Source organism: Podarcis raffonei, chromosome 7, assembly GCF_027172205.1.
Source record: "Podarcis raffonei isolate rPodRaf1 chromosome 7, rPodRaf1.pri, whole genome shotgun sequence".
Lineage (NCBI taxonomy): Eukaryota > Metazoa > Chordata > Lepidosauria > Squamata > Lacertidae > Podarcis > Podarcis raffonei.
Window position 1 is genome coordinate 22,345,958 of NC_070608.1, and position 12,131 is coordinate 22,358,088.

Consider the following 12,131-nt stretch of genomic DNA (forward strand, 5'->3'; position numbering starts at 1 on the left):
TATGTTAAAAGAATGTATTACTCACTGAAGACTCTCTGAAGTAAGGTGGTTATCTCATTGCATTGCATTTCTTTTTCTTTTTCTTCATTTCCCACCCGTCTCACACAAGAAAAATCTCTGTTAAATATTGATATACTGAGGGCAAAAACCTATTTAATCCTATGTACACTTAGCTAGAAGTAAGCTCCATTCCACACAGTGGGCTTTACTTCCACATAAATATGCATAGGATTATTCTGCAGAAGTGTTTTTGTTTTGTTTTTTACTATTTCTGTTCAGCAATTGTATTTATGTTCAGCAAAAGACTGTAATTTAATATATGGAATTTCCTGGCTGGTATTGATTTTGGTGCTGTTTTGTTTTATTGCTGTTTTGTCTAAATATTTTAACTGGAAATAGCTTCTATAGTTATACATTATGATTACATGTAGAATAATCTCTCTTTTGTTTTAACTCCTTTGGTCACTCCTTGGTCTTTGTGCTAAAAAAAATACATTTCATAAAAAGTATAGTGATTGTTATTTGCCATTTGAAAGCTGTTGTTCTATATTTCAAAGTCATTCACTTTACTTTTTATTGAAAATGATTTTCTTTTGGATACAAAACCAATTGTTAGGCTGGAAATAGAATGAAAATAATGTAGTAAGGTAAAAGGTAAAGGACCCCTAGACAGTTAAGTCCAGTCAGAGGTGACTATGGAGTTGCGATGCTCATCTCACTTCAGGCCAAGGGAGCCAGCGTTTGTCCACAGACAGCTTTCCGGGTCATGTGGCCAGGATGACTAAACCACTTCTGGTGCAACGGAATACCGTGATGGAAGCCAGAGCACACGGAAACACTGTTTACCTTCCCACTGCAGTGGTACCTATTTATCTACTCTCAGAGTTAACCTCACTTAGAAAGAAGAGTACAGTGGAACCTTGGTTTTCGAGCAAGAAGATCAAACCTATCCATTCTCAAGGAAATCAGCCCTGAGTGCTCACTGGAAGGACAGATCCTGAAGCTGAGGCTCCAAAACTCTGGCCACCTCATGAGAAGAGAAGACTCCCTGGAAAAGACCCTGATGTTGGGAAAGACTGAGGGCACAAGGAGAAGGGGACGACAGAGGACGAGATGGCTGGACAGTGTTCTCGAAGCTACCAGCATGAGTTTGACCAAACTGCGGGAGGCAGTGGAAGACAGGAGTGCCTGGCGTGCTCTGGTCCATGGGGTCACGAAGAGTCGGACACGACTAAACGACTAAACAACAACAACAAAAGTTTGAAAAAAGCCATTCAATTTGTTTGCTGGTAAGTTAAGGGTTAGTTAAGGTGTTTAATTTGAACTCTTTGCCCTGGAATTTACTAGAATCAATAGGAATTCTTTGGTGATCAACAGACATAACTCAGCATAATATTGATTTATAAAGTTACTTATAAAATCACCTAGATAGTTATATTAGCGCTGCAAGTTGCTCTTTTTCTCATTGATTTTCTATTAGTTACCATGGACAACAGCATCTGTACAAGCTACTTGACAGACAAAAATGAATCTATCAACTCACAGCAGAGGGTTTACTGGTACCAGTTTGCTTATAAAATCATTATGGGTCCCTAAACTGTAAATACTAAAAAAAACCCAAAAAAACCACATAGCTCATTATTTTGATTCATTCTTGCATGATGTTATTTCTGTAATCATTTGTATCCATAAAGAAACCAAAATGCTTCTACTTCTACTTCTACTCATTATATTATTTTCAAATTCAAATAAGGTATGAAGTATGGGGGACTGTTTTTGGCACTATTTTGCCTCAAATGTCACTTATAATATTAATGTACACCAAGCAACCATCACTGACAACTAGGGTAACATTTTGAAATTAAGATTTCAGAATAATTTGTCTACAGTATTCAGTTTATTTAACAATGTGAACACTCTTCCTAGATTGCAAATGCAAACATGAACTTGATTAAGTTCGGGTATTGCTTTTATTTTTGAAAAAAAAAATGTTTTTCCTGTAAACAAATTTCACCTCCAATGATACGTTGTCAGCAGATGTCTATAAGTGTACAGAACTAATCTCTAATTAATGACTACCTGTTGATTGTTTGGAAGCTTTGCAAAAACCTTCTGACAGTTTTGTCTATACCATCTGAAGGAGTAGATTCCTTGTTCAGCTAGCAGTGGAAAAGTACTTACACGGCACAAACAGGAATGTTTGTCATGGAACTCCATCCTTCTCCATCTTTGTAACCATCCTTTCCCAGATTAGTAGCTTTTCCCAAAGAAGGAGACATTTCCAACTGGTAAATTATATTACGTTTTTTTCTTTATTCAAAGAGAGAAACTGTGTGTTATTTTATAAACGTTATATATGGCAAGGGAGGGAGATGATACATGGAACAGATTCAAACGTAAATCTTTTTTTTTTCAAAAATGAGAAACAGACAATTCTCAGCTGAAATTGTTTATCTTCTAGTTCTATACCAAGTTTTCACACTGAAAGATATTCAAACATATTACATATATAGCTAAATGAAATAGAACATACTTCTATGCATAAGGCTTTATTCAACATATCTAATTAAGGGACTCCAAGCAGTAGGTTAGAGCAAGCCCTCTGCTTGAAACACTGCAGAGCTGGATCTGAAAGATATTGCCAATCTGGGTTGACAATACTGAGTTGCATGGATCATTGGTCTAGCTCAGTATAAGATAGCTCTTCATAGCCTTGGGTATATGAAACACATTTTCCCGATTACTGACTAGCTGTAGCTGGAGGAATGTATTTCAGGTCATCTAAAAGCACTTCCCATTGGTTAACAATTTAAAGTTTGAGCTATACTGTCTGCTTCAAACATTATGAAATTTTTGAATAAAAATAATTTTCACATGGAAAGCTATGTGCACCCTCCAACATGGATGGCAAATGCATACAAATCTATTTTGCTAGATAAGCACACTACATAAAAACTGTAGTTTCCTACAGATATGTGATCTGATCTGCACATATGAATTCATCAGACATGACGGAGTTTACGTAGGGCAGGGGTTCCCAAACAGTGGTCTGTAGATGAACTTCATTCAGATAGCTGTATTTTTACAGACGTGATTTGGACTAAGGATCATATAGCATCTAGCACAACAATTGCTACAACAGGCAGAAAAATCACCAAGTGCTCTGCCAAGACCCACAGCAATTTTCAGGTGGTCTGTGGGGCAGGATTGGGAACCACTGGTGTAGGACACATGAGACATATATTTCTGTTTCTGTGCATTGTGCATATGATGTGGCCCACTAAACAACTCTTTCTGTCTTGCTAACTTTTCTTTTTTTTAAGGTACTTTGAGATTTTATTCAGAAAGGTGAGGCGGAATCAGCATCTCTCAAAATTTGGCTTATAATAACATGTGTCATTTTCCTCTTTTATCTGAGAATAAATAGCTATTTCATCATTTGTACATGATTATCACAACCACACATTTCCTATGCATAGAGTGCCAATGGGCACCCCAGAGTCATGTCCATCTGTTAGGATGGATGTTTGCCTGCTTCAGGATTAGCAAGGTCTTGCTGAAGTTATAAATGGTAAGCAATAATGGCTTGTCATGAGCAGCCTTTGCAATACTGGAAATGCTATCCTTTTTTCTTTGCCAAGACTGAATAGCTAGAAACACATATTATCCCATATTTAATCTTGCAAGCACTTAAAATACAGTATTTATCAACTTGACTGCACAGTTTCATCAAAACAATTTTAGGGAAATTTTGCTTCTGAAACACATATTAACTGGTCTCCTGTTTGTAATTGTTTAGGAAAGAACTAGTTGTTTGCTAGGCTTTTTAATATTCCATTCTGACCTGAGGGCTCTATGGAGCTATGTGGCATGATATCTCTTTAGAAAATAAACTTATTTTTGCCTCCATTCTGAACTCCCTCTCCCCTCAACCATCTGCACTACCCATCTTGTCTAATATAAGACTACAACTTCTCTTTTCTGTAAAGCACACGACTCACTGCTAGTATTTAATATATATTAAATAGTAGCAATACAACAGGAAAGCAAAGAAAATATTTTAATTCTGAACACTTCAAGTTAATTAAACCTTTTGGAGACTAAGTGAAAAATGGAAGTTCCACTCCTAGTTCTGCTTTAAAAATTGATGTGAAAAACATATGACTGAGGCATCCTCCAGGTTTAGGATACCGAACTGATATCTCATTCACCATCTCTCAAATTCCAATTAAGACAATCTATTCTCACCAGATTTTTCCCCCTCTCTCAAGCTTAATTTGATTCATGATAAATTATGAGACTTCCTTTCACCTTTATATTTCCTGACTCACTTCCATCATAAATGTAAAGCTTGCCATTTTTTGTGTTTCCTCCCAAGACTGATTTGTTTTTCAACAAATTGTTGTTTGACCCTAAAAGATTAGCAGTTCTCACATGGCTATGCGTGGTAATCTGGCATGTATGCAGTTCCCACTTTATGAATACAATGTGTTCCCTGGAAATCACTTGTTAGGCGAAAATTCACATAACGAGTCAATGATTTCTGTTCTCATAACAAGTCAACAATTTCCATTTAATCCTATGGGGAAATTTATAATGCATTCCCGAACACGGAATCTGCAGTGCATATAGCAATGTTTGGATTCCCTGTGTTCAGATAAGTCTCACAGCAAGCATTCATAGAGTGGGACCAGCATATATGTTATATCTATCTGCTATCTAGCTATCTTGCATTCTTTGTATTCCTAGTAAGTTATGAAGCTTTCCAGAGGGCATTGGATAAGTCACTGGATGCATTCATAGGTAAACTCTGGTTTATCATTGTAAGAATGAGTTGCAGTGAGCCTCTGGGTCATGTGCACAAACACACACATACTCACCTTCTCCTTTGCTAGCACAGCTGCAAGAAACACATAAGCTTTCATTCTTGTTTTAGATTAGCCATGATTTAGCCATTTTTAACTATGAATAATCTTAACTACAACTAAATGAAATAACCTAGCTTTATAAACCATGATACTGGTTTCTTTCAACATGTCATATTTAAAACTGATCACAGTTTGTCTACATTCAGATGTCGGGACAGATTGGTTAACCTAGAATCGAAGCAAAATTTGCTAGACTCCACCTTGTGGACACATGGAAGGAAGGAAGGGAGGAAGGAAGGAAGGGTGTATGCAAGATCAAGATTAGCTGCAGCTCACTTTCGTAACACTAAACCATGTTTTAGCATTACATCCAAAAGAGACCACCGTCTCTTAATCTTGTATATAAGAGAAACTAAAGCCCTGCTCTCTCTCGCTCTCTCTCTATTATTTAAAGGTGCTCCATAATGCTCCATGCAAGTAGTAATGAAATATTATTTGTGTTCTGTCTCCATTTATTATTTACATTAGCTCCTTTTTTGTTATTTGTTCAACTATAGAGATAGTGACTCTGCATGTGATGTGTATATTTAAAATGAGCCAGAATGATAGGTAAGCTATTTGGCTCTGAGACAAGAACAGACTGACAAAGCATGTTGTGACTATCAGGAACCAAGAGTCCAAAATCCTCATTTAGGAAAAGAAATATCTATATTTAGTTCTATATCACTCAAGAGCTTATTTTTAACACAATAAATTATCGGTTAACAGTTCAACATCCACAGCTAGGTGGACAAAATGATGCAAGGAATGATTGAAGCCAAAACCATTATTTACATCCATTTCATTTAAGTTTATTTTTGGGTTCCTCAAACCTTTTGCTCATTCCTGCTTTTCTTTTGATTCTTTTACCTTCCAGATTCTGAGCTTCTCTTACTTATTTTTCTATAATCTGCATTCCCTGTGTGAATTAGTGCTTCTTTATACCTTATAGAATCTAGAAGTTTAGAACAAATGAATACAACAATCTAACTTTCAATCTACTGATCACAGGCAGTACTAAATTCCAAGTTTACATTGTATACTATACCAAATTAAAGTCCCTCATAATGACAAGAAGAGAAATAGAATTGTAGAGTTGGGAGGGATCTCAAGAGTCATCTAATCCCACCCCCTGCAATGCAGTAATCACAGCTAAAACAGTCATGATATCCAATCTCTGCTTAAAAACTTCCAAGGAAGGTGAGTCCAGCATCTAGTGGGAGTCCGTTCCACTGTTGAACAGCTCCTACTGTCAGAAAGTTCTTCCTGGTGTTTAGTCAGAATCCCATTTGTTGTACTTTGAATCTAACCTCCAGGAGGAGAAAACAATCTTACTCCATAGGTGACAGCCCTTTAGATATTTGAAGATGGCTTTCATTATCTCCTCTCAGTTTCTTCTTTACCAGGCTAAACATATCCAATTCCCTCAACCGTTCCTCATAAGGCTTGGTTTCCACACCCTTGATTATCTTTGACACCCTCCTCTGCACATGTTCCAGCTTGTCAATATCCTTCTTAAAAAGTGGTGATCAGAACTGGACACAGTACCCCAGGTAGGGTCTGCCCAAGGCAAAATGTTGTTGTTTAGTCATTTAGTTGTTTAGTCATTTAGTTGTGGATCAAACCTATCCATTCTGAAGGAAATCAGCCCTGAGTGCTCACTGGAAGGACAGATCCTGAAGCTGAGGCTCCAATACTTTGGCCCTCTCATGAGAAGAGAAGACTCCCTGGAAAAGACCCTGATGATGGGAAAGATTGAGGGCACAAGGAGATGGCTCAACAGAGGACAAGATGGTTGGGTAGTGTTCTTGAAGCTACCAGCATGAGTCTGACCAAACTGCGGGAGACAGTGGAAGACAGGAGTGCCTGGCGTGCTCTGGTCCATGGGGTCATGAAGAGTCAGACATGACTAAATGACTAAACAACAACAAATTTTACATTACAAAAGATCCTGAACTTTTTCCCATCATTGTAACTCAGATTTTACCCTATGAGTAGCCAATGTGATGTCCTCTAGATCGTGTTGGACTACAGCTTCCATCACCCACAGCCAGTATAGCCAATTGTTAGAGAATATAGATGTGAAGAGTATAGCATCTGCAGAGCCAAGGGTTAGCCACCCCTGCCTGCATCACACAGATTGGGTTATTCTTCTGCAAATTTTTAAGCCATGGTTAGTTTCAAGTTATCAGGATATAGCTTTCCATTCTCATATTTATAATAATATTTATATACCACCCTCTCATAAAAAGTATCAAAGCACTGTAGCAATATAATAAGAAAATCATTAAAAGCAGTATGGAGCAATCATTCAAAATTTTAAACTGCATAGGCTTGTCATCATAAAAAAAAGTATGCAGAGACACCCAAAAATCAGAAGCAAGGACACCTGTGAAATCTCTGCTGGAAGATTGTTTCACAGACTAGCGACACTAAATGCCATGAAGCTCATTGGGTGACCTTGGGCCAGTGACTGCCTCTCAACCTAACCTACCTCACAGGGTTGTTGTGGGGGTTGAATGAGGAGGGGCTGAACCACCCACACCCCCTTGGAGAAAAGGTGGAATATGAATGCAATATTTAAATAAATAAACAAACACAAGGGACAACTAAAAGCACTGGGGCGTTAAGAAAAGTGGCTTAAAATCAGACTTAAATAATCTGGATAATTAGATAGCAATTACTTGAATACATATTGCCTGTAGAATTGGTTAATCCATCATCTAAATGTACTGGTTTATAAATTAAGGTTTTACTGATGTTGACCTTCCAGTCTAAAATAATCTCAATCCATTTTCCCATGTCAATCTCAGAGTGGTCACTTGCTGACTTCTGTAACAAAGTAGAGCCAAGCTGTAATTGTTAACAACTGTGTCTGTACAAAGGCATATTGAGATTTGTACCCAAGAGTACTAGGAAGGTCTTAAGCAAACATTGTTGGTTTCTCCCCACAACAGTTCTGTGGTCTCAGTCTCCCTACAATAGTTGAGCCAAAGCACTTAGAATTATACCCTTGACAGCTCCGCAGTCTCTCTTGTAAAAATGAAGAGCCCACAAGATTCCATCTTCTGTACATATTTAAGAAAAATATTAGCTATGAATGGTATTGTGCTATCACCCTTTAACAATGAATTCACCTGCCAGACACCATGTTGTGTCTCTCAAGACAACGAATATAATTAAGGAGCACTTGTAGCCAATCAGTATTTGACCTGCCAATTTAAAATGGAGCAAAGGACAATGAGCAAAGAAGCAGTTCAATCTGGTAGGTTCTAGTAAGAAAGCTTGATTTGCCTACATTTTTCAAGAAATCTATTTCATGACAATCACAGCTAAAATTTATCTAAGGCCACAATCCTAACCCCATTTATTCCAATGAATTCAATAGGACTTAAGTCAAAGTAAACATAGTTAGAATTGTGTTAATAGCCAATCCAGATTTGAAAGGCTAGAAAAAGTTTGTTATTTTAAAGATAAAGTATCTAATTTAATCAAAGCTAAAAGTACAGTCAGCATTATTTATAAACTAGATGTAGAGCATGAGATAGTTCATATAGCCTACAGATGCCTATTTGAAGTCCAGAGAATTCAAATGACCATTCTTAAAGTTAAATTCTTTACATGTCTAGTCAGAAGTCCCACTGCGTTCAATGGGGCATACTCCCAAGTAAGTGGATACAGAATTTCAACACTATTGTGCCATCAACTTAGTAGCGAATAAATAGCACTGACCACAATGGGACTCATTTCTGAGTAAACATGCATAGGATTCTGCTGCAAGTCATTATATCAGCATAGGTAAATTTGTAAATGAGCTGGAAACAGTAGTACAGTATAGTTCAAGAAACAATGAGAAAATTCACTAGGCTTTTCAACTTGTATGATTCCGAGACACATATACCAATATTTTAATAGGGCTTAGAGATATTTTCCACCAGTGTGAAATATATTAATGTAAGAAGACCACTAAGAAATAAGTGCAGAACATTCATAAACTACAGTTTGAGAAAAAATAATTTAAATTGTACCCAACTAAAATATGCAGATTAGCAGTCCCCTTTGAGCAGTTAATGTATTTCTGATTTAGGCCTCAGATGTATAAAATCCATTCTCTCAGCACATACACAGATGTAGAAAGAGAGATAAATCTCTGACATTTTGAACTAGTGAAAATTCCAATTTTTATGCATCTTTTATCTAATTTATGCTGCAGAATTAATGGCCTAACTTTGGACTTTTTTCATTCCACAAAGGCAAAATGGAGCCCTTCCTAATTTACAGAAAAGTGTATGCTCACTTACAGAATCATCCCAATATAAATGGTAAGGAAATAATAATGCAGACCTTGAATACTTCTGAAAATAAATGCTTCTTTATATTCTGCTTAGATAAAACAACTTATTAAACATGAAAAAGAAATGCAAAGATAATATGACTCATAAACATGTGACGACTCCTTTTTTGAAGTATAATGAGCCAATTCCTTACCTGTCTGCCGTGTCACCTGCTACCTTCCCTCCTGAGCCGTTTATGGAGTCTTGCCTTGTGAGCCCTTGAGATCTACCTCGTTCCAACCCTGATATGGATTGCTCATGCAGCTTTGCTTTTTTCTCCTGAGGTGCTTCTTCGTTACGCAGCCCTCTAAAAACTTCTTGATCAGGCTTCTGTGGTGTATTTGTTCCACTATTATAAAACCAGGCTCCGGATTTTGTGAGGATTTCTTGTTGTTTTCGGCACGAGTTACATACCCACATTACCTATATATAAAGTAAGAGAGGACATGTGTATTAGTTTCCCAGAAGGTGGAAAACAAAGGCTATTTCACACCAAATATCTGCCAAATATAGTCCTAGTTATCCAGAAACAGCCTCTTAAACACCACTTCCTCATAATAGTCATTACAATCTTAACAAAAATATATAGGAAAATAATTTAACCCAGAAGTTTTGCAGTGTGTTTAATCATTTTTTAGATCACACACAGGTGCTTCTTAGTCCATCAATAAAATAACAAGTGTTTTTACAACAGTGCAACTCCATGCATGCTCACTAAGTAGAAACATGCTATTTTATATTTCTTTCTCAGAACTGGCACTCTGCCTAACCTTAATGGCTCACAACATAGTATCCCACTGATCAGACAAGCAGCAGGCCTGGGGTAGGCGGGGCTCCAGTGCCCTTTTCATCACTCTCAGCTGTTCTCCAATTAGCTGAACAGCACAAGGGGAAATGTAGGCCACTATTAAGCATTGGAAAAAACTTAATAGCAGCATGGAGCCAATCATCATGGGAATCACAGGGGAGAGAAGCTTTAGCCAGCTGAGGAAGAGTTAACCAGCAGGGGGGAAAGGGCTGGGAAGTATATAGTGTGAAGTGAATGTGTTCTCTCTCTCTCTCTCTCTCTCTCTCTCTCTCTCTCTCTCTCTCTCTCTCTCACACACACACACACACACACACACACACACACTCCACTGAGAGATGGTAGACTCTCCTTCCTTGGATATTTTTAAGCAGAGGATGGGTGGCCTTCTGTCATGTATGAGCTAGTTGAGATTCCTGCATTGCAGGGGGTTGGACTTGACGACCCCGAGGGTCCCTTCCAACTCTATAATTCTATTATTCAAGACACACACAGTTGGGAGGGGAAATTCTAACCAGCAAAGTCAGAAGGAAATGAAACGCAGGAAGTATTTATGGTCACTCTTAATAACCTAATCATCACAGTCTGTACTTTCTGGGTTTCATTTCCTTCTGACAGTTTGTAATTCCACCCTCGACTGTGTGTGTTTGAGTTACACACCTGTAACTCCAAGTAATACTTCTGATGCAACTGATATACTGTAGTCTATGAAAGTTGATACTATAATAAAGTTGTTAGGGTGTTTCCAGGTTGGAATGGCATATCACAAATGGGTCATTGACAACGGGGCCTGGCATTTTGATGCCAAAAACATTGTGTGGACACTGAAGCCAGTAGGAGAACACTTCAATCTCCCAGGACATTCAATACAGGCTCTCAAAGCAGCTGTCTCATTACAAAAGAATTTCAGAAACAGACTTGAAAGAGAAGTTGCTGAATTACAACTTTTTACTAAAACTGAAGCTACCAGCATGAGTCTGACCAAACTACGGGAGGCAGTGGAAGACAGGAGTGCGTGGCATGCTCTGGTCCATGGGGTCACGAAGAGTCGGACATGACTAAACGACTAAACAACAACAACACTAAAACTGAAAACTATTGAGAGACCTGGTCTGAATAGAGATATTGGATTCTTGTCTCATTACATATGCTAAAGCTATTTTTGGTCATCTGCATACTATCACTTGTCTTTTCCTGTAGGACTAATTACAGTCGTTAACAGTCGTCATAAGAAGAGTTTGGATTTGTATTTGATAACAGTCATTATGAGTTTGACCAAGCTGCGGGAGGCAATGGAAGACAGGAATGGGGTCACGAAGAGTCGGACACAACTAAACAACAACAACAGTCGTCAACAGGTTTACCACACCCATTGAGTCAATCACCCATCTCCTACTACCCTTCTGAGGAAAACCCCACCCCACCCTCCCACTATATATAAGGGTCTGGTGACTTCTGTTTCAGTGTATCTGAAGAAGTGTGCATGCACACGAAAGCTTATACCCAGAACAAACTTAGTTGATCTCTAAGGTGCTACTGGACAATTTTTTTATTTTTTCCGACAAGATTCTCTGTTGTTTTTTCTGCAGTAGATTAACGCAGCTAATGCCTCTGGAAATCCATATGTACATTCATGCAGTCTTTACCTCCTGATATTGAACGGTAATGGATAATGTGTTTTATTGGATAATCCTGTGTGTTCTATTGGATTTTTTAAAACAACAGCAACATAGGAATTTGTGAAGGTATGCTGTACATTAAATGTTCATTAAATGTTTGGAAGCACTACAGGCAACTAGAGCATACTTCTACAGTCCCACTATGCAATTTGTTCATACACTTTGTCAAGCATGGGCATAGGCCCAGATTCTCTCTATTCCTTCTGTGAGGCATTAATGTTTATCTCACATACCCACATGATGCTGCAAAGCACACTATAGCCACATTTTTACTTTGTATAAACCCTCCCACAAATCCATCCAGCACTAGTGGAAGAATGGTGAGCTCTACATAATATAGGTGAGTTTTGGAATGGATGTATAGTTGTGTAGCTTGCTTTTATTTTTTGCCCTTTTTTGCTTTTTT

The 12,131-nt window shown here is 37.9% G+C and overlaps 1 protein-coding gene across 6 annotated transcripts in view; it reads right to left on the reverse strand.

Annotated features, from left to right (window-relative positions):
• The window catches only part of RIMS2 (regulating synaptic membrane exocytosis 2), a 345,902-nt gene that overhangs the window by 237,829 nt on the left and 95,942 nt on the right, over positions 1-12,131 (reverse strand). For 5 of the 6 annotated variants that reach the window (XM_053395466.1, XM_053395467.1, XM_053395468.1 and 2 more), the window contains one exon: positions 9,396-9,664. In XM_053395466.1, the coding sequence (XP_053251441.1) occupies positions 9,396-9,664 (269 nt within the window). The remainder of the gene's footprint in view (positions 1-9,395; positions 9,665-12,131) is intronic. The other variant, XM_053395473.1, reaches the window with a different exon arrangement.